The sequence below is a fragment of the Lineus longissimus genome, chromosome 4 (assembly GCF_910592395.1).
Source record: "Lineus longissimus chromosome 4, tnLinLong1.2, whole genome shotgun sequence".
NCBI lineage: Eukaryota > Metazoa > Nemertea > Pilidiophora > Heteronemertea > Lineidae > Lineus > Lineus longissimus.
This window is the reverse complement of record NC_088311.1, coordinates 23,488,717-23,512,936: the sequence shown is the minus strand read 5'-3', so window position 1 is coordinate 23,512,936 and position 24,220 is coordinate 23,488,717. Positions and strand designations below refer to the sequence as shown.

Below are 24,220 nucleotides of genomic sequence, written 5' to 3'. Positions count from 1 at the left end.
ATCCGGCCCGATGAGCTGTTCACTGCTTGTGACTATAGCCAAGCAGACTTGGTTATACACGGTTATGGTTATGAACTGGTCCATGTCCAGTTTAGCTTTCTAATGAAAGAAGAGATTAGAAATGAAATTCACTTACGTCAACATCTACATCAGCCTCGGACCCATCAAGGAGCAGCACCTTAGCTTTGGTCATTTTGCCAGATGACTTGGCTGGCGCTGCCTTTTTGGGTGAAGATTTTTGGTTCTTACGTCCTGTTCCTTTCTTTGGTAAAGTATCCGTGTTATAATTTCCTTCTATGGTTTCACTTGACTTCGACTTTAGGTGATGATCAGTATCACTTAAGTCCTGCAATGAGACAAAATGACAAATCAGTATAAATAGCATGAATATGATGATTATTGAATCAAATTAGCCTCTGAACCATCTCATCCAGTTGACAATTCATACGAGGCATTGAAAGGTACTGAAATGAAAGTGCAACCAGACGCATCTATGATGGCAAATGCTGTTCTGTCAACTTCTGTATATCTTGAAAGATGATGGTGTAAACATGTGTATTGTTTTTGCGGTAAGACAATAAGTGATGATTTGTTTTGTACAACATCAACCTAACAATGTACGACCTTCACCTTTAGAATGTTCAACGAACTAAAGTGCCCGCAAATGAGTGATTTAAATCGCTGCTACAAAGAGTGTTTGTTGCAGTTGCATCACAGATGCTTGCAACAAGAATCGGTGTTCACAACAACCTGCAGACAAGAGATCTTTCTGTTGCACATAGGATAGGACCGATTATAACCGCTGGTCGCAACAACAAATCGGCTCATTTGCAAAGTGCTTTACACTACAGAATCTGAAGGATAATCATTGCTGGAAGTGGTGGCAATTGGAAACCAAAGTGATACACTTCATCAACTAAGTGAATGCTACAATTAACAACCATGTAGAGAAATTTGTAGACAACATGGAACCCATAACCAAAAGGAACGATCTGGAACTCTCACCAAGACGAAAAGGTGGCGATTAAAATGAATCTACGGTATCCTTTGAGGGGCAAAGGAACTGACCAGGAGAGACTTTCAACTCTTTCGCCCTTCAAATTCACCAGCCCACACCAGATTTTGGCGGGTCTAATATCAATATCGGGTGGCCCGTAACCACTATATCAATCTGAATCACCACACTGGACAAAACTACCTGTTGAACACACGATTTGAAAACTGATTACTGAGAACGCCTACTCAAATCTAATCAGATAACTTGACCTAAGTACAACTGATATATATTTTTGTTCAAATATTCCAATCAATACTATTAACCTTTTGACCACTTAACCTACAATCAAAAATGGAAGGCACACTTGAACTAGTTACCACACTTGAACTAGGTTTAATACACTGAATGATTTACAAAAAATCAAAAATCTTCATATTATCAACTTCCTTGTTCAAGACAGACAGCAATTTTTTGGGTGATTTTCATGCATTTTGTGTATAATATTTACATGCATAACACTAACAGTTAAGTAGCATCCATTTGAGGACTGAACCAGAGGCATGCTCAACAGAAGTTGAAAGAAAATGTCCGAATTTTGTATCTTGTTGCGCCTGAATGAGAACGAGTACCCCAGCAGGGTCTGGTATGCACATGCATATACAGATACAAAATTTAGAAATTTCGTTTCAACTGCCAATTGTGGCATTGATTCTAAAGTCATTAAACGACTCTAAAGATAGAAACTGGCCTCAAGTATACTGATGTATCGCTAGTATCGCTATAAAAGAGAGATGATATAAATGTGAAGATGCACATGGATAAGCTCTAGTGAAATTGCCTACCTACCCTACCAAATAAACAACACCGAGAAACATGCACTGCGAATGCCTCGATTCGAAGAGACCGCCAGAGACCCTAGACCCAACCCGATAGATCAACATGTACCCTAGCAACCACAAATGGCTGGGAAAGCAAAAGACAGGAGCCGAGCATCAGTCATCTCAACATTGACAGAATTATGTCCAGACTATGATAAACTGTGAGGTTGGCAATCCCGCCTTAGTCTGCCATATGCTGGTCTTGTTCTTGTCGAACATGGCATCAATAGATTTGCTGGTTGTAGACACTAAACAATCAATTTTGAAATACATATACATCCTATGATCTATACGACAGAGTCACATACACAAACCGGGAGTGAAAGCACTGTTCATTCTATCGTGACTGACACGGCTATGGCGATAGCTATGTTAATTGTGATGCCAAACGCCACACTATCAGACATACATAAGTAAAGCAGACATTTAGGGCAAGATTAAAGATATGTTTACACGTTACCTCATCATCTTCGGGTTCCGCAATATGAGACGACTGGGAATTTGAGGAAATCATGGTGAAATTTGAGTTAGAATGACACGAGTCGACACATAAGATATACTCCTATACTGATACTAGTAACTGCGTTTGCTGAGTCAGACTAAGAAGGAGGCTGCTGCACCTTGGAAAGATTGGCTATTTATAGGCTTCATCCAACGAACAGACACTAAGGTGATTGATCTTTTCTCATGGATACATACAGCTTAGCCAGCATCGTGGTTTAAAGAAAGTGTTTCAAGACGTCAGTGGTATAGCTCGTTACTACATACAGTCGGAAATACAGCCTGCAGACAGAATTTCATGAGCCAGCCTACACAGTCTATAACCAGCCCCGTGTCTCATGAACGTTACAACAAGTTATAGGAACACTGAACAAGAAATGTTGGAAATCCTCAGAGAATAGTAAAGTAATCTTGCACTAGGAATATCCAGTAACTTAAGCTGTCATCAAATTACCGCAGAACTTCTTGGTAATCCATGCAATATCTTATCATTCCGACATACTCTGCATCAAGAATAACGCATAAAGTAACCACAATCCTTCATTGAACAAGTCCACCAATATGTGATAAATTTACCGATACTATAGTCAGAGAGTTGAATAACAATAGTCTTGTCAGCACTTAGATCATTGGCTTCAGATGCACACAGAATATCCAATGAACATGAAAATGCAAAGAAAGGAACAAGTAAATGAATTTGCCAGAAGCTGTAAGTGTAATTTTTTAGCATAGCCAAGGATGTATGGGTAGCCTCTCTGAGACATCACTCAAGTGTCCTTATGTTGAGTTAATCTATCCACATAATCTATTCCAAACCCCTTCACACACACACTGACAACGCTTGGAGGAAAGAAGCACAGAAACTAGATGAGGATACCAAGGATACAGAAAGACACACTGAAACAGGTTTTTGAATAATAATCCATTCTCATGTCATCCTTCTCACGAGAAGAAATTCTAACCAACTTCACATTCGATCGTCTGATGGACTGACACACCAAGCATCATACAGACTAATCGATCAGATGCAATATTATTCATAAGTGACACAAGGGAACTGTCCATAAATAGCTCGAGGCCCTGATCAAAGTTGGCGGATGAATTGCTCAAGATAATCAAACCTTTATAACTGACCAATCAAATGAATTTCCAATTATCGAGAAACTACTGGCAACTGATCCATAGGTTATATTGGTACCGGCAGCGATTATTGTCAGGCAACTATACATAACTGCTTCCTCAAAGCCACAATTCTCTAGGTCAAAAATGTGCGTAAACTGACGTTTTCGCTAATCCACAATAGTGTCATTATTGGGTTGGTAGGCCTATGTAGAAAGACCATTGACTTTCAACACTATATGCCTTCCAGAAGAGTTGCAAGGCAAGGAACTCGGTGTACTTGCAAATACCACACTGAAAAACTTTCAAGATATCATTCAAGAATGATGATTTCATTCTACATGCTTCATCCAACGCTTGCAAGGTAAAAAGTAGTTTATAAGTTCTCAGGAACGCGAGGCAAGAACTTTTTAGGAATCATTAGAAGGAACCAGGTAGATTTACCACTTCTGTTCACACAGTTCCAGGCAAAGCTTTTTTTAAACTAGCATATCTTGGAAAAGGTATTAAAATTGTGAAAGAAGAGATTCTCGACAACCAATAACCAATTTTTCATGAACAACATCGCGGTAAATTTGTTAAATTACGTTACCCGACTAACTTTGAATTAAACTATCCCAAAGAACAAGACCTTGAAGATCTTCCATAACCAGCAGAACAAAATGACCAAGGCCTTCATACCACTGCACTCTTCACTATTTCCGAAAAATATACTTAATTTCTACTAAGTCTGTTGAAATGATGTATGGGCTGTTGATATGATCATTGTGCGCTCAGTAAGCTTCTATGAGATGATCCAAGGCACCGTTGAATCATGAAGTCTACCTGCATTAACCTCTACATTACTCCACATTATATACAGCAGGCTACTCTTCACCAAAGTGGACATATATTGGTAAAAGCCAACACAGAGAATGAAAGCAACCCAGGGCATCGGAGCATCAGTTCCAAACATCTGAACTAATAGAAAGTTCTCAGGTGTTGCTGTCAATTCTTATGAGCAATTCTGAGATAGTGATAGATCGCTGAACATAACTTTAGAGATACCGCAGCATCCAAAAGATAATGGTCATTAACACTCATCCTGCACCCAAGGCTTGGTTTCCAACTCGTGTTCTCTACCTTGTGTTAACAGTGGTGTTCAAGGTAGCGCAATGCTACATTAATAAGTCAACCACAAACCAGCAAACGAAAAACGAAGCAATGGCAGTGCCGCAATTAAAGGTAAATATCGGCAGCATGGTCAAGTTGGTCTGGTTTTGAAAATCGTGGGTCTGACACCGGACATCCACAGGGACTTTGTACAAGTCACTATACTTTGCTATGGCTTTGGAACGAGGTCCTATTCCTAGTGGCCATTGCTAAAGGCCCACACGAAGTATGAAGAAAGACAAACTTTTTAGACGGACTCCATCTCCTTGCAGAAGAGTCACTTGGCAAATAATGCCACTGGCCTCCAACTGTAGTGTTACATGTTCACAAGGCTGAATGCGAAAGTAGAAGATGCCTGTCTGATGATTGGCCAGTAAGCGTATAGTAATCAATATGATGATTCATTTTATGGGACCAGACTGTGACCAGAAGATAAGGTTAATGGAAAGCATTCCAAAAGCTTGACTGTGGGTGGTCAATTAGACTTGTTCATCATAATCAGAGATGATGAGTCTTATAATTGCCTAAGTACAGAAAACCTTACAATATCATTGACACCACAAGACTGCTCATCAGTTTGGATTTCGAAAGTGTTGTTTATTCATCTATCCATAGTAGTATAAGTTCTCATATGAGAAATACTTCACTGGCTACGTCAACTATGTTGACAATTATCGGTTCCTTTGACACTGCAAGAACCACTAGCTACTGCAAGGTGACATTTTGCTCAATATCATGGGATAGACATATCAATGAAATGGTATGCACATTTTACTATCTACATGTATTTCACACCGCAACAGATGCAATATTGGCCTTCATATACACTGTAGGTCCCTGGGAATGCTCTTTTTTTTGCATATTTATATCACTTGATGTTCACAAACTCTATTGAAATGTAAATGGTAGTAATATTAGTACCAGATGACAACATCATGGTTGACTTGCGCATCATATGAAAACACATAACATCCAGGGCAGATGATGCTGCAAAGCTTGTACACTACATTACATAACACGGTGCACTGCACTCGACCTGTTCTAAATCATGTCATGTATACATACTATGTGCATGAGACAAAGTTACACTGATACATAGGCCTACCTTCTCCTGCAATAGGGCTCTGTAATATAAAATGCCTTCAAACGGTCTGGAACATATAATGCCAGTGTATGTTTACGTGTATGACACAGCTTATTATACATTTCTGTTGACTGTAGCCATAGCCTGTAAGCATAGGCCTATGTCTTTCAACATGAATTCCTAGAATTTGTTAGAATGAAGGAGCTAACATTAGTCACCGGCTGAGTATTTGGGGATAATAGATTGGCAACATATGTAGGCCTGGACAGGACAGTCGGACTGCACAAAGGTGGATTCAACATTGCCATTATCGTCACACAATGGTCCAATTGGGTTGTTTGGATAGAATACCGTTTGGATACCCTCATTAACAGACCACGGTTTGCCCAGTTCAATTTGTTTTCCAATCACCAACTTGCTGGGATGTCACTTAGATATATTAGATATCAAACCCCCAGTCGATATTGACAGACTCTAATCCACTCCATCTAAACCAAACCGTTCTTCAATAATATTTTAAATGCTTTCCTCCCCCTGGGAGTGGATGTTTTTAAACCGTCACACATGGGGACCGAGAGAGCAGAGTTTAATCAATATGAGAGAATACTGGTGCCTCACTTAATACTGTGTGCATTCAAAATAGTCTGCCCTCGGAGCTCAGCTCTGGAATTGATCTGTGTACATAGTATATGTATTCTGTGTGTATTAAATTATGTAGTATATATGCAAAATACACACTTTATAGGCCTCTGTGTACACAACGTCCACTTTTTGTGGGAAGTGTATCTGGGGAGCTTTGGTCCCAGAGTGTGACCTGCACCATCTGTTAACTGTTGTGTGTTGGCCACTTGGACTCTGGAGCCCAACATGACCGAGAGCAGAGAAGGCACATAGAACAACAAGAAACAAGGACATGCAAGAATCCATATCTCACCTAATTCCCCTAAATCCCTCCTAGATTATAATCCGAAATCTCAAGCTGAGAGCACCGCTCCTCCTAATGTTCCCTGACACAGATCGCACTCTGCCTGTGGTGTAAAGTGTTACTGGTATGACCCTCTTACTTAAACTAGGTCAACATGGCCGCTTGGAACGTTGAATATGGGTGTGATAACCAGCATATGAAAGCACACTGCTACACTCTACATAAGAATCATACATTTATGTACTTATGTACTTAAATGCACTAGACTATTAACACTTTCATAAAAACAATACCAAGTTCAACATACCTATGCCTTTTGTTAAAATCCCAAATTATCCAGCGCGACGTAAACAGGTCTCCTGCACTCCCTCTGCTTTCCTGAGAGTGCACTGCTCAACAATGGCCCAATGACGGCACGGCTGAATAGTTCACCCCTTTCAAACGATATCTCTATTATTCATAGTATAATTTGAGCGTAGGAGCTGTAGTGGTTGTGGTATATTTATCCAACGGAATGTTTGGCTCTGAGGACAGGCACTCAACTCACAGCATGGAGTAAATTGCATTACTTCACAGGCTATGTGACTGTAGCCAAAAATAGACACTACATTTCCTTCTTTGAAATGCGTATTTTTCAAATTGCTTGTCATACCTTGTGTTTATAACTGAACAATACGATACAGTAATTGGCAAAGAATCAGGAGATTAGGCTTGGGCTTGAAACCATAGGGTTTCTCTAGCGTTTACAGTGGAACCTTCCTTAGCCAACACCTCTAGCAGCAGGACACCCTCCCAAGAGTCCGTTGTTACGGTACCAAATGGGTCATTTCTATGCAACTTGACATCTGTGATCAGGAAACCTCCCTCTAAAGGACAGCATTTGTCAGTCGGCAGGGTGTCCTTAATAGAGAGGTAAAAGGTACTGTACGGTAAAAGAGGTAATGTATACAACCATGAAGCTAACATAGCAACTGAGCAGATGAACGAAATTTTAGCGTTCCAATCTTATCTGCTTTACAAGTAGGTCCCCAGATCAATGGTTTATGAATCATAATGTGATTATGCCAAATTTGGCCTAAATAACATCTTTCACGAGCAGGAATGAATAATGTCATCTTGAAACCACCTGTCAACACCACTCACTTTTTATGCAAAATACTTTTTTATGACAGGATTGGAAAATATGCCTGCTCCTGGTCTATTATTGTGCCAAACAATGGAACTGGAATGGCATAGCTTTAGCTACTATTCAAATACATTACCTTGAGAATGAGAATATCAACTGGCCCAGTCAGACATATATCAGACATTGTAGGTATGGCAAGCCAAAGCGGAATTTATTCAAGACTTTAGAATTACCATTCAAGAAGTTAAATATAAGTTCAAGAAGGAAATATATGTTCAAGACTAAAATATGTTCAACCTTGAATCAAATGTTTTCAACCTTGAATAAAATATGTTCAACCTTGAATAAAATATGTTCAACCTTGAATAAAATATGTCCAACCTTGAACAAAATATATTCAACCTTGAACAAAATACATTCAAGACTCACGTGACCATATTCAAGACGCACGTGACCACAAAATTGATGACGTAGAGCGTAGAATCTGTGGTACTTCTGATGCGTTCTGTTTCACGACATGATTGATTGCCTGTATAGCCTAAACACTCAAACATGTCAAAAGACAACGAGAATCCGATCAGTGGTGTCGGCCTTAAGAATGAAAGGTGAGAGGCATTGCGCATTTTGAACCTATAATTTGCCTGATGTGTCTGTGAAACATGTATCGACTCTGACATTCACTCGGCATCCATGTCATGATGTGTAGGATTACAGTACATGTCAGGTGTAGGCGGCTAGGTACGTGTACAATCATGTGTCGAAACCTCGTGCGAACAATTCGAGCTCCGAAACGCAACACAAGTACCATGGGTTCGGGAAAGTCCGGACGCGGGTTCGGGAAAGTCCGTAAAGCATCAAAACATGAGCAACTACGTCATCAATTTTGTGGTCACGTGCGTCTTGAATATGGTCACGTGAGTCTTGAATATATTTTGTTCAAGGTTGAATATATTTTGTTCAAGGTTGGACATATTTTATTCAAGGTTGAACATATTTTATTCAAGGTTGAACATATTTTATTCAAGGTTGAACATATTTTATTCAAGGTTGAAAACATTTGATTCAAGGTTGAACATATTTTAGTCTTGAACATATATTTCCTTCTTGAACTTATATTTAACTTCTTGAATGGTAATTCTAAAGTCTTGAATAAATTCCGCTTTGGCTTGCCATATGTAGGCTACATGTACCATGTGTGTTAAAAAATTTAATAAAAATACACCCATCATACTATAGCCTATTTTTTTAAAGCTCACACAAATTCAGGGAACATTTTTATTCTGATTACAGGTAAATGATGGATGTCTCATTTTAAAAGAACTTTGCAACCGGTGTAAAATGAGTAGGTCACATGCACTTTTAATAGTTTTAGAGTGTTCAGACAATTGTGTTCAATACCATCAACAAGACCACCATGCAAACTCCCTTTTTTAAAAACACTGCTCAGATTCATGAGGCTATTTCATAGTCCGCAGAAAAGTATAATGAAGAACCAAATTCAGCCACAACTACGAGTTTCCGGAACAATTTGATAACAGATTCCGAGGACGCCAGACAGGCTTGATGTGATGTGCATTGCAGGCGAATGATTAGATATTTGATAACACAATCTCATACTACAGTAACATCAAGAAAATTATCAGTAATGATATTACAGGAAATATTTACCAGGCAACTTTCCAAGAGTGCCAGTCAGATGCATGCTAACTGAATAGCACTCGAATCTCAAGTCCAAATTATCAGAGATTCAAAATTATCATTTTTTCAAAAGGCATGTTCAGTTGGTGCAGCTATAACAGAGATGCTTTCGCGGCCTACCAATCAATCAAACGTTTATAATTTGAGCTGGGATTAAGATTCGAAGGTTTCATCCCCTCTTCAAGGACACGTACAGCATGGTAAAGTTACAATCCCCAACATAGTTCCAGTGACAGTTTCCAACGCAAATATTTGCTGACTGAGTCATCTTTCTCTCAGGCATACTCAACTTCTTGAAAGCCACTTCATCACAGCATTTTAATTTCTTGTAAATAGGAAATGAGAAAGTGATTTGTGTACAAGATTGGTGACATTAGATAAGCACTTCCTTGAAAGGTGTAATCAGATATAGCCTCAATGAACACCATTACATTATCTGGTTACGGTTGGAGTATCCACTTTTTTAGGTAATGTTATATTTTGGTTCTCAATCCAAAAATTGCACAAAGGTTAACACGTAAAGCTTCAATCAAGGCAGGTTCTGCTAGGGTCAGCCTGCCAGCCATTTCTCTGCTAAGGTCAGCGTGTCACAAACCCATGTTCATGCCAAGACAGTTTCTGTAAGTGTCAGCCTGCATGCCACCCAGATCTGTGTTCATGTCGGTCAGCTTCAAGGCACCTTCCCTGCTGGGGTCAGCCTGCCAACAACCTGTTTTCATTAAAAGCCAGGTTTTCTGCAAGTGTCAGCTTCACCCACCTGTTTTAACACTTCCAGAGATCTCCGATTGCCTCCATTTCAAATAAATCGAAAATACCAAACATCCCACTGCAAGGAATATGAGACTGGAACCCAGACGAGAGCAGGAGGATACTCCTAGAACCAGCCCCATGTTACCATGGCAACACCGTCTGTAACACAGCAATAATAAACGCATCTGTTGATGGACTTGTCTGATTTCAGTATGCGGCTAAAAAGCATTTGGGGCGGTGGTGAACTACCATGTATTATTGGTGGGCCAAATGAACACGAAAGCGGGATGTGCTTTTCTACAGATGGGCCGCGCAGCTTGGTGTAGTGGGTCAGGTGTCCGACTTTATAGGGTACTCCAACAGCATCAACACCATGGGTTACATACATTATATCCAAAACTGGTGCATTGCGTCCGATCCTTGGGATATTATTTTCTTCGATTGAATGTGGTGTACATGACGCAAAACCAGCCAACTGTCCTGTGCGAATGTACTGAACTGGTGCCTATGACTGGGGAAAGAGAGACCGAACCCAAGTGGAATTCAAATGGAGTTGCCGGGCGGGCCAATCGCCACCACACTAATGTTCAAGCACAGGCAGAAGGCAGGTCACCATGAACATTTTCAACAATTAAGCGAAAAATCTGGTCAACACAGTATGTTCTGAGATAAAATGGTCCAACAAAAAATTTATAGGGAGTTTTAGCAAGAAATATATTCTAATATCACTCAAGTACATGTTGGTCTGAAGCGTTCGTGAGAGTGTTTACTCCATTAGTAAACTACAGCATGAATGTCGCCACTTTGTTCGCCACTAGAACATGAACTAGAACACACCTGAGCGGTCCGCTCTTTTGAAATTATGCAGCAAAAAAGGCACACGCCACTCTCTGTTTGAAAAATACTACATCGAGAAGTCCACCAGTTATGGTTATGAAATGATTCAATTTGGGTCAAGGGTTGTGAATGAAATGCCCTCCAACACATTTTCCAAAATATACTTTGCTTGTTATTGGTGGTAACCACAAAATTGTTCGTTTTGACCCAAATATAGAACTTGAGGGGTATCGATGGACTTTGCCATTGAAGATCACATCAGGTTTGTGGTCAAGGCAAGGGTTGTCATATTTGAATTGTTGCAGCCCGATGACCTACTGGGGGCCTAGAGGAACCACACAGCACCTGATCCATGGTAACAACAGAGAAGATTGAAAGGAGTAATAACATAGGCATTTCCCACTCCATAATCAATGCAACATGACCATAGTATATATTTTGAAGCAGTCACCGAAACACAAAAGCCCAGAATAATGGCAGGATGCGGTGACTGCAATATGTTACAAATCTCCCAGCTCTTGCAGTGAGCACTGCACCTCCAATGACTACCATAGACAAAAGACTGATTGCAAGTCGCAGTGCCAAAAATTGCCTGTTTGTGGGGCACTTTTTATGGAGGGCCTCGGTTTAAAAGACCTCTTTTGGTGGGTCAGCTGGAACTTGGAGGGTTAACATGCATATTCACAACAAGACCCAAACCACCATAGGCCTTATCAGTATACAAACCATACCTACTACATGATAATTGATAGTAGGACTGGTAATGTTGGTCATAAAACATCCAAATACACTTGAAATAGACTTTTCTCTCCAAATATCAGAATAATCAGATTGGGTCATTAGCTGGAAAGTGATCCATCAAAACTCAGCAGGCCAGTTCCAAGCTTGCAACTGCCTATTTTTTATGCTCCAAATTGATCATAATTATTCGGCAATCATATTGAACCGACATCTATCTACATTACATACATTATTACACACTTGTATGTTAGGTTCTGACAAGATGGTTGGGCACAGGCCATATCAGGGCAAGTAGTTCAACTTCATATTATTATTATCTAATTTGTTGGGGGAAAAACGAGTAGATGACAAATGAATGGTATCCCAGTTACAACTCCAGCATCGGTTAATGACCGCCATACCAACAAATTTGCATGAAAATAAGACTTACCGACAACTACGGCCAAACGTTGAAAGGTTTCAAGGGGGGACTGGGGCCGGTCACAGAGAAGAGCCGGTGTGAATAGTGAACTATATCCAGAACAGTCAATGGCCTATTTTACATCAAATATAAAGGCTGACATGAATTCTTCATATAAGGCACAGATAAATCAATGAGTAGGACTGGGATGGTAGGCACATAGTATCAGGCCATCTGATAAGCACGGAAATCATATAGGGTTCCCCCATGCAATCACCACTGGTATTGATTTAAGGCAATATTTGAACTCGCCATGTACAATACATTCCAATACACTTAACGCTGTGTCATGTTTTCATGTTTGACAAATATAAGCACAAGCTAGACCAAAGAGAGTCACCGAGGTCAAGCTGGACAAGGGCCTACCTACAACAATACATTGTTGATGACAAATGCAGAGGTCTTTCTCATTAGAGTTTCTGACCCTGTAACCCCCTATCTATGTATCTTCCCCCCCTTTAATTATTTACTCTTCTAATATTTACTTAAATGCATTCAGTCGCCACACAAACAAGCGATTTCAGTGACAAAAATCGCTTGTCTCCAAAGTGCTTTCCTGAAGCCCTGGTCGAAAGAGTCTTGGAGCGGACACAATCGACGTGTGATCAACTGACAGCAGTTCAATGAGGTCTCTACACAAAGACTCCTCGATACATGGAACATGCTGAACCACCATGCGGTCAACCAGTAGTTAATCAATTCACACAGGACGCCACAATATCTGACTATATAAAACATATCAAAGAGAAGTGGGTGTTTTGAAGTCAGCGGCATATATGAATTAAATTTCAAACCAAATTATTTTTAGATAAAGATGACAATGAAGAGAAACTAGAGCAGAGATTTAGTCAAGTGAATATGGGCCTGGGCACAAAAAGTGGATTTGATATACTTTGTAGCCACTGCCATCTAGCAGAAAATGAAAGAACTATCAGGTCACGCCCAGTCAGAAAAGCCTGCAGCCAGTACAGGCCTGACATCAGAATACATCATTGAGACGATTCTAACAGACCAGTTATCCCTTTACTCAACATACACATGAATGAAATAATATAAACAGATGAATCAGAATGAGCAACCTGAAATTCAGCTTGCAACCGAATTTCGAGGTCATTGACCGACATTAGATGTGGACAAGTGCTACCACCTGTTAGAAAGAAAGGGAACTGCTGAACCTGCCCAGAAAACATCTCTTGACCGGCGTGATGTGTCCGAATGGCAACTGTAGTTTGTAAAGTCAATAAGCACTGTATGTCTTTCAGTTTCACTTTTACTTTTGTGGTTTTCACAGTGCCCAATCAACTGGTTGTATCAGAGTGGGGAACGGATTTTCCGTGACAACAGACCCGCCCAATCTCTTGTGGCTGGTGGAAATGTGGGGTTGCGTTATCTTATTTCTTGTGTTGAACATTTGAGTTCCAGTCAAATGGTGTACTTACATGTTCGCCATGAGATTCATTGTCGCTTTGTGGGTCCTTATCGTCCCCTTTCTTATCCTCCGCCATGCTCTAATCTGAAAAGAAACAAGACAGAAAATCGTGAGTAAATATCGTGCTTTATATGATGGATGGGGCCGGTGCAGCAGTTGAGTCTGCCTCATAATCAAAAGAACATGGACCTGATCACAGCCAGGACTGCACACCTTGTTTCCCTTCCTGGCATTGCCTCGTAAAGTTCTCTTTGGGCTAGTGGTTGTGCCATTTGCAGCCAACACTTTAACACCCCAGAGCTGCTGCAGAGAAACTGACCTGAGAATTGAGAATAAGGAATAAGTAACCATCTTCAAGACCAAGTTAAATTTGCTTCTTCCTCTACTTCAATAACACTCCAGATGGCAGCACAGCCCTGTACCGATAATTCTGATAGCCAGACGAAGCAATCGATATCAATATTGCTAAGCGTGATTTGATGAAGAACATGCATCCCGCATAAATAATGTTAAACAAAGCGATACAAATGGTCACAGGATGGACATTCAGCAGAGACTATTCATGTAGCAAATTGAAAGCTCAAACCTGAATGTAATGTGTTATGATCAAGAATACAGTGATGGTTCCTAGATGTTGGCCTCATCAAGAAATAGTCAGCCAAGTTTTAGTTTCATGAAGCAGTGTTAGAAATTGACAGAACTATGGAAAAACAGCTACTTTTTACAAACTTTGACATGAAAAGCAATAAACCGCATAAATACTTATAGTCTTAATCACATGGGTAAACCCCCTGCAGATAGATTTGCCAAATGATTTACCTCCTTCTGAATTTTAAAATTTAAACAGGATTCTAGAGAAGATGACCTCAACACAATATGGATAAGAGAAGGTAGGGTTAACAAGTCTATGTATAAAACTCATGAAGTCAATAGGAAATGAGTCAATTTCTGGCTGGGCTTTTATGGGATCTCAGCCTACACAAATATTTGCTTTTTCTTGCGGACCAAACAGGAAGAATAGGTCGAAAAGTCATAGTGTTATCGTGAATACTCTACATTCACTGATAGAAGATCCATTCACATTTTATGGCACAGTTCATCGTGCTCTAAGCTGACTAAGTCAAGACTGGCAGAGGATATGTGTGGCGTCCGATCCAAGGGGCTGGAGGGTTGTGGTGGACTGTTCCTGTTCCCGTCCCTTCCCTTCCCTTCCCTTCCCTATCCTCTCCCCCCCCCCCTAACCAATGACCTCAAACCTTGTAGAGGTCAGGTGCCAGATAAGGGACAAGGCAGTAGGCCTAAGGGCAGTCTTGACCAAAAAAGTTAATCATTCCAAGCTATATTGCAATCATAATGCAATCACTATTAAAACCCAATAACATTTCAAAAGCTTACAGTTTTTTGCCCTTTTTGACCAAGCACTGACCTTTTAACCTGGGATTAAACAAGGCTGAGCTACATTATGGAAAAGCATGGAACTTTAGTTTGATTTCTCTATGTTTAGATGAAGGATTGGGGAAGCAGTCTTTCTAGGCCATCAGAAGATGACAGAATAATGAGCCTAGGATCTACATTATTTATAGGTTATGAAGTATCCAGGATGTTTAATGTGATCCAAGCAGGAAGACTTTTATTACAGATTCATAAAGCATTTCCTGGGCTGGTTCTACATAATGTTTACAGTAATATGATACATGAACACAAGTAGTGTACTTGAACAGAGTACATTTATTGCCGCCTTGCGTTGGAAATTTCATGGGCAGATCACCCTGCAAGGTGCAGGTGAAATCGGAGCCTAATCATGAATGTCACAGTCATATCCTGCAAATAACTCACATCACCTAGGTTACAGCATGAACAACAAAAGAGGCACCCAGCTAGGGTGAGATTCAATCAATCAATAGAGAAGCTATGTATTGATAAAAAATCTCCCTATTGAGAAAATGTGATGCATTATGCAGTTATGTCTAGACATAGTGATATTATGATATGATGTAGTATGGTGGAGGATGCTGGCTCTCTTATTTTTAACAATATGGCCGCCCGCCAGGATAACGGTGGCATGTGGTCAGCTAGCAGTTGTACCCACTCACACACGTAGTCCAACACTACAGCGAGTTCAATACCTAGATGGGACATGCCTGCTTGCAGTCTTTGGCAAGTGTCTTTACTTCACTACGCATGTCCTTTGAATGAGATGTGACAATGGGACTCCCGGAAGAAAATCTTGTTTATGCCAGCTAGATGCCAAGCAAAAGACCCAGTTTCTACAAGATAATTCTGGATGACTTAGACATGAAAGTGCTCAACCAACAGAATATGATGGATATAAAAAGGTTACCCAATGTCCAGCACACACTGATGACCAGACGCCTGCATTCTCACTGCATACTATAAATCAATATGCTCATGCTAATTAACGGATATAATCTGTCATTAATGGTGCATGATCAGCCAGCTTTAATGGGCCATTGGGTGTATGTATCAGATTGGGCATGTAACACCAGGGTTATTGAAAACCGTCAAGTCCATTATGGTCACCACAGCTAAACACACTTGGGATTCTGCCTGGTGTTGGGCAGGCCATGATTATACCCAAGCATGATTGATGGACAATAATACCACTGAATAACTTTTGTATTCTCCGTTGCCTGTTAAGTGTATGAATGTATTTAAATAAAAACATAAAGTTTGTACTCCCGGAACTTCTGACATATTTCATACAAATCACCCATACCAAGGCATCTGAACATAAGTTTAAACCTGTCAAAACCCCAACAGGAAACAGGGCTATCCTCCTGGGTGAATTCAGGAATCTGAAAGAGGGAGTTCCAAGTAAGCTTTGACACCGTTCAACTTCAAACATGTCCTCACATATCCACAAACTTGGAGTTCAATGGGAGCTCACCAGCACATAAACTCATTGCTGCATGAAAAGTGAATCATGAAACAATGCCCAATGGGCATGAAACGAAATAAGATTAATGGTGCTATTTTATGCGACATTCATGCAACAAGAGCTGGAGCTTGCAATTAGGTAAGGGACCAGAATATTCATATTTCTACGGTGACAAATATGGAGCGATTTTGATACTAATAGCCTATCATGAATGTCATGTATAGTGCAACAGAAGCTATCAATTGCATTTGTAATAAATTATGCTCGGATGCCGTCAATCATCATTTCTGATTTGAAGGAGTGGTACATGGGAAATATACAATATTCAGTCGCGGCCTCGTGGCCCCAGAGAAGGCAGTTCTAGAACACATGCCTCGGCGTCTGAACTGGTGTATGGCACCTTTCAGATTTGACAATGTTCATCCTCCGAGGGTGGGTCTCAAGTCTGCAGTGGCCTGTCATGATAGTGGTTGCAGCTCTTCAGTTCGCTGTGTGTCTGAGCATCGTATAAAGATTCCTGGGGGGACACATTCCGCTTCAGGACAATGATCATGAAAGAAATCACCTCAATATCCGATTATGACAGAGGACGGACTGATGTTCATCTTCCATCTCCATGGAATAAACCCATCCAAGAGGAGACCAAGCTTGAAATTGATATCTAAATAGGAGACTGGAAGAAATGGATGAGGAGTATCTTTATTATAGAAGAAGTGGGCGTCTCTTCGGTCAAATGCAGTAATGTGTATCGTTGAAGTCCCAAGCATGGTCAATACTGGCCCAGCAACTCCAACTGTGTCGCCGAAAAAGCCCATCTTACACTACACAATACAGTCTACAGATGAATTATAGAAGTGTTGTAAAGCAAACGTCCGGAGACAATCAAATTTAAGTCGGGCTAAAAGACATTTTAATCACATTTTCGACAATACTTCAAACGAATCACTTCATTAAAATAATCCGTCTGGCACCCAAGTCGACGTTGAAAGATCAGAGATTTATCGCAAACAGAAATCACCATGCACCAGCTCTAACAGTTCTAACCAGTTACCATGGTGACAGCAGACTGCGTATGGAGGAAGATATGCGGAACTGAGAGAGAGCTGGTGCATAATGGATATGGAGTGATCCAGGCACAGGGGGATGTCTTTATTTTGTGTCTGACCTGATGTGAGGACACACTCGACCTGATCTAAGACCTAGCAGGAGCAACAGGGACAGATCTCTGGCTGACAACGTAGGTTAGAGATAGGAAGGACATTATCAAATCCTGGGCAGCCTGGTATAGGATGATTCATATTGCCTCTGACCTGATCTGGGGACACAGTATTTTACCTTGGCACCTGAGTGTAAGACTTTTACCGACAGTGACAGTGAACTCTTGCAGGTGTGCTCTGTGTTACAGAAGCAGCAGAAGGGGGAGATCAAGCACCCAATGTCAAACTGTCATGTCTCTGACCATATCCATGGCGATGTCTCTTTTTTAGAAACAAAATTCCAAGTAAGCTACCGAGAGTTTCCTGAGCTGACTCTTTCTCATTCATGCACATGGACTCAACATCGAATTGAGGAAGACGTACATGTACACCTACATGTACAACCCTGCAGACTTGATGGAACATCTGACCAACAAAGGTAGTCTTGACTCAGCTCTATGCTCAATTAAATGACAAGCATGGGTGGTACTGGTACAGTTGCAGCTGATGACTCACTTAGCGTTAAACACCGGCAAACTGTTCAACAGTTTCCAAACACATGGGAACAGATGGGAACTGATTGAGATTTCATGGCAGGCAAACCATCTGATAAGCTACTGTAGGTGAATAATGCTATAAACATCCATCAAGACTCGTCAATTTCAAGGAAAAGTGTGGCTGGCTCACTGAACCATTGTTACAATCTGAATGAGGCAAAAACACTGGATTCATGCTCTGGGAGCTACCATGCTCCAGTCAGAAACATGAAAATACCCGACAAAGAATAAATGGGCCATCCGATTGAGGAAACTACCAGTCATTTCGATAATTTCAATAGCTGTCCCCAACCAGGTCATGGCATTCTGATCCAACACCAATTTTGAGAGAACGGCAACAAATTATGGTGAGCAAGTCATTCAGCTGAATGGCAGTGTATGGTGCATCCGATTAGGATGGGCTCATACATAGGATGATTTATAGGGGCGGGGGAGGACAACAAACATATGGATCATCAGAACACAACTGAATATGCCACCAAAATGCATTCCACCATAGAATAGGCCTTGACATCATTCTGAAAATTCTGGATGAACCAACCCTGTGTTGTTTCTCTAAGAGCTACTTTGTGAATCCGGGCCATCTTTATTGGGGGAGGGGGGCTTCTATTCCCAACATTACAGAATAACATGTTTTCATGGAGATTTTTGATAAAAAGGGGTGTTCTGCCACCATTCGCCCCCCCCCTCGGACGAACGAAGTTTATCCCTATCCCTGAATGAATCTTTGTCATTTCATTTGTGTAACCTAAACGACATGAAGATGTAGATCTACCCTGGATGCGACCCAAGTCAACAAGCAAGAAAAGGCGGCAATTTTTATAATACGAAAAAAGATCATTTGTCAGAAAATATATTGATTTCAAACATCTTATTTTTCGAACTCTTCATGCTGCAATCTTTCAATATTGTGATAAGGTTGGAATGTGAAGGATCATGCATGAAAGAAAACAAACATGCATGCAGCTGGTGAGCACACCTGGAAAACTAATACCATGAATGCACCAATGCTATCAGAAGTAGATCACTTTCCCTTACTTCTTCAAGAGGTAAATCTCTATACTTTCAAATTTACTGAAAAGTTTTTGAGGATGGCCGACCACTTCTTTCAAACCAATGAGGGGAGTGTCCATAAACATCAATGCCTTTCACAATCCGGGGGGGGGGGGGGGTGGGGGGGGGGGAAAGGGCGTCATTGGTTAGTCTTTTCAGGTAAACAAACTCCATGTACATCTATACATGAGATCCTATCACTTGGCCCTTATCAATGTCATGTTAGGACGCTGGAAAAGGAAGAGGGTCAGACTGGTTCGACAGCGTACCCCCTTACAAATAATCTTTACTTACCTTTTACAATCAATACAAAAAAACAAACTATATAAATCCGAAATTTGAATTCTGACTTATCATTTACCGGCAGCAAGCAAGCATGTACAATAAATGATGTATTCCCTCAACAAGACCTCTGCATGAACTGTCCAACCTCGATGTATGTGTAGGTGTGTTCAGGTTGATTCATGGACAATATTGGTGATTCACCACAAACATTCCCCTCATTTCCCCAGGATGTACACACACTAAATGCACGGAGAGTGACTATCAGGATGTAAATGCATGGAGTGTGACCATCCTGTAAACAGATAGACTGAGCAAGACAACACTACAGAACCAAGTCCCGCCAACTTAATTAACAGTCCTGGTGGTATTAACACTCCCAACCTAGTGTAGTAGTACAATGTTGTATGCCTTGTGGACTCGGCAAGATATGAAGCTAACGCACACAATAACTACATAACCACTTTGAGAATAAGCCAAATCTAACTAAGTATGATGTCAGCCCGTCAGATCTTACAGCAAATTATGTATGGACATGATCGTTTCCAAAAATCACAGACAGTCTAGTCAAACATTGACCCCCCTCGCAGCCACAGCAGACATATTTCTCCAATCACCCAACATAAGCAGCATCGACAAGAATCTCCACGCCTCAACCGACAATAATCAATTAGAGTTAACTAATCAATACAAACCATCCAATAATAGTTACCAGGGTGACTGAGGACGCAACTATTGGAAATGTCTCCCCTCGGAGGCACCACGTGATTGCGCCATATTGCCCAACGCCCCGAAGAAATGTCTAGCCTCGACAATAGGATAATGAGATTCATATTTCTATTAGATTGGATTGATTTGTGATTAATATTGGTTGGAAATCATGCAACTATGGCTTATAGACATGCATGTAGCTTGCCTGGCTGACCATCGGACCAGAACAGTCAAGCAGCTAGAATATAGGTGGTCTGACTCAGTTCCCGCACCCTCCGACAGTACCAGCTTTATAGAGTCGCTGTGGTGTTAGGGCTTTGGTCTTGGACAGTGGTCAAGAGCTCCTGGTTTGATCCCAACAGTCGATGCAGAATCTAGGCAGGTCTCTATATTTTCCAACTCCCCAGGTGTAATACTGGTTGGAATAGCAGTGTCAGTTTGAACAAGAATTTCGGCGTTCTGTCATGCACCAGCAAGAATGATGAATGTAGGGTTTATGTGCATCAGTTGCATCATGTTCATATGATCAACCGCATTGCCACAGCATATCATGTGTGTAGCCCATGGCCTTAGCCAACACAACTCAATTACCATAAATCTCATAAAAGTTTCCACAATGTGCAACACTGCCATTCAGCTTGATGATTATCAAAGATAAAACGCTGTAATACAATAGTTCCTTTTGTTTCACCAGCGCAGAAAATCTCCGGGGATGATTCAGTTGTCCAGAGTTGGAGACAAAGACTGGAGCAGACGTCCATCTGAATGTGTCACCTCCGTGGAGAGACAGTCAAAACCAGTAGCAGTGCACAATCATTGCAATAGCATTGGGGCCAACTTAGCTTGAAGTGGACAAGATGTCAATTTCATTTATGAAGTCATGCAGCTTCATTCATTATCAGATAACCTTGCAGGATCTGTTACTGAATGTGGAAGAACTTTTTTGCCAGTCATAAATGATAACTTTTTTTCATAAATGGAAACAGCTGTGTCCAGGTGACAAAGAAATGAACGAATTTGTCAAAGAATGTGTACAGCAGGCATTGAATTGCTCTGAATTGGATTGGAAGAAATGAAGAGGACAAAAAATGCCCTAAAACTATCAAATTTGCTTTTATCAACCACCAGCAGAGAGCAACAAACTAGACAGAGGAGGTCAGACATACATGAAATTCCAAGAGTGTGGGGCTCAATGAATGATGTGACTGAAGGGCTTTGAACTGAGCTAGCAAGACCAAGACAAATAGGCTACCCATAAGTTCATTCAGGACCAAATCATGACAATCACAGACCATTGGCCATGAAGCAAGGTACACTGACCAGTAATACCTCCCATGTCAATGACCCCCAACATGGTTATTGTATTGATATAGGCTACTTCACATCCAGTCTAATGGCAATACGATACATGACCTGACCGCAATCCTTTCTGCACACTTTGTGTGGGCTTCTTTAGGGAGACTTTCATAGGCCTAATAACCATTATCAAGTGAAGAGAATATCAGGACAGTATGATCCTGTTTGACTCTAATTTTAGACTTTTATTTGAGGTATTTGGTCCACATTCACGCCCACTCTTACAGTACACCATCTTTCACTGTCTCAAATTCATCAAGCCAACACGCCACAAAGCGTGCCATGATAATTACGAGGTCAACATCGGTAATGCATAGAGCTAATTAGAAATCATTAATTCGGCTAATTTAGATGTAATTATACATAATACTACAACCATAAAGGAAAACCTATGCTTAGCCAGAGTTTAGTAGGCCACATTTGCTTAAGGAAATGAAAATATTTTGAACGGCATTTCATTCAATAATTATTTCACTGATTCCTTCATAGGAATTTTGGAACCAAAACATTAGGACAAGTCGAGATGAAATGAAACTGTAGACTGCAGAGCATACACAAAATAGGGGTAACCTCTGATAAATTGGCATTTAGTTCAAACCGGTACAAGAGCCAACATTATGCACTAATGCCATGCACAATCTCATAAATAGGACTATAAAATAAATTATCATGTCAACTTGTCAAGGATTCATTCCAACCGTCAATGGGTTTATCAATGGTGATGCATAATCACATTATAATTGCCAAGGATCAGACATCAACAATGTAAGTTGACAAGGCCAATTCCGACAGGCATTCCACTCTGATGAGACACCAGAGGGTAGATGAGTATGACCCAACACTGTTTACTTGCATGCCATCACAAGCAGTCTCTACTTTCATTTCCTTTGCCTTGCTTCTTTTCCTCCTTTGGCGTTCAACCTGCCTCATATAACTTCAGTCCTGTGGTGGAGATGAAGCGGCGTGTCGTTTCGAGGTCATGCAGTGTTCCCCTCAGTTTTTCCTCTGACATTAGTGTCTGCGGGCCAGAGTTTCTTTCATAAATTTAGGTGCTGGAGACAGTCTTGTAGGATGTACGTTGGTTTGTTTCTCAAGTGTCAAAAGAGTGGCTGCCCTATGTGTCATTTTACGGTATAGTGCGAAGGTATAACATTGCAGATAAATGACTATTGAGGCATTTCTTTGGTTTAACATGCAACACGACACTGACTGCATCCTAAATTACAACTGTACTGCACAAAATAAAAGTCGAGAGATTAATCAAAGCTAACAAAACCAAACTTTTATTTCAAAATTGGCAAATTTATCATTTTTACAACGAATACTGAGAATCTTCATAAAATGCAAGGCATTTCCCATTGGCAGTGTTTAAAAAAAGTTGCCCACTTCTGATGTCAAGATATGAAATTAAGAGCTAAGGTCACTTGGTACTACAAATAACCATATCTCATCAATAATGGGGTCAAGTTTGTTTCAGACAAAAAAGAGCCATCCAAGGAATTTTGAGATCATCAATCATCCTTTTTCTCAGCAGCCAACACAACATCAAAATGTGAGCGATGCGGCAGTATTATGACCAGCCGGCCCCGACATGATTGGTATATTCCAATCTTCAAGTCAACACAAGTCAGCACTCTTGACAAGCAGTCCGCATCACATAACCAAGGTCAGCTCAACTAACGTCACTCGCGACTTTAAGGACACTGACAAGGGCTGTCCTCAGTAGAGAGGTGTCCTGATTAGAGATGTCAAATTGATTGAAAACAGCCAATTTGGGACCAGAACTAGTGTCCTTAATAGAGAGGTTGCCCTAATAGAGAGGTGTCCGCTAAGGGAGGTTCCACTGTATTTTATCCTATTCTCTCAATCATACTGCAACACAGATTGGGTATTGGAAGAACTGTGGATTACAAAACAATAATGCACCCCCTTAATAGAAGAATCGATTATGCCTGAGAAATGATTAAGTGATGCCAAAACATTACACCGGCTGCGAATTTGCCCCCCCCCCCCGTTCTCTTATAACTTTTAATATACCTTCTAACCCTCTTGTTCCTTGTCTCGCCAAAGGCCGACCCACACTTTACATGAGTTGGGACCTTAATTCTGCCAAGTGCCTTGCCCAAGGACCTACACCTCACACTTTGTGACCCTTCTGCATGCAAAGTGCCTTACCCAAGGACCCACACCAGTACCTTTGTGATCCTTCTGCCAAGTGTCTCGCCCAAGGACCCACCCAACTTAGTGACCCTTCTGCCAAGTGTCTTGCCCAAGGACCTACACCTTACACTTGGTGACCCTTCTGCATGCAAAGTGCTTTACCCAAGGACCCACACCACTACCTTTGTGATCCTTCAGCCAAGTGTCTCGTCCAAGGACCCCCACCCCCACTTAGTGACCCTTCTGCCAAGTGCCTTGCCCAAGGACCTACACCTCACACTTGGTGACCCTTCTGCATGCCAAGTGCCT

General features: G+C 41.0%; 1 protein-coding gene across 21 annotated transcripts in view; it reads right to left on the bottom strand.

Annotated features, from left to right (window-relative positions):
- The window catches only part of LOC135486938 (protein 4.1 homolog), a 71,694-nt gene that overhangs the window by 46,992 nt on the left and 482 nt on the right, over positions 1-24,220 (bottom strand). For 15 of the 21 annotated variants that reach the window (XM_064770128.1, XM_064770121.1, XM_064770134.1 and 12 more), the window contains exons 2-4: positions 13,708-13,781; positions 2,336-2,368; positions 137-346 (exon numbers count right to left, since the gene is read on the bottom strand). In XM_064770128.1, the coding sequence (XP_064626198.1) occupies positions 137-346; positions 2,336-2,368; positions 13,708-13,773 (309 nt within the window). In that variant the 5' untranslated portion in view covers positions 13,774-13,781. Of the gene's footprint in view, positions 1-136; positions 347-2,335; positions 2,369-6,665; positions 6,807-6,963; positions 7,172-12,238; positions 12,320-13,707; positions 13,782-19,696; positions 19,835-24,220 lie in introns of those variants that run through there. The other 6 variants (XM_064770122.1, XM_064770127.1, XM_064770126.1 and 3 more) reach the window with 6 other exon arrangements.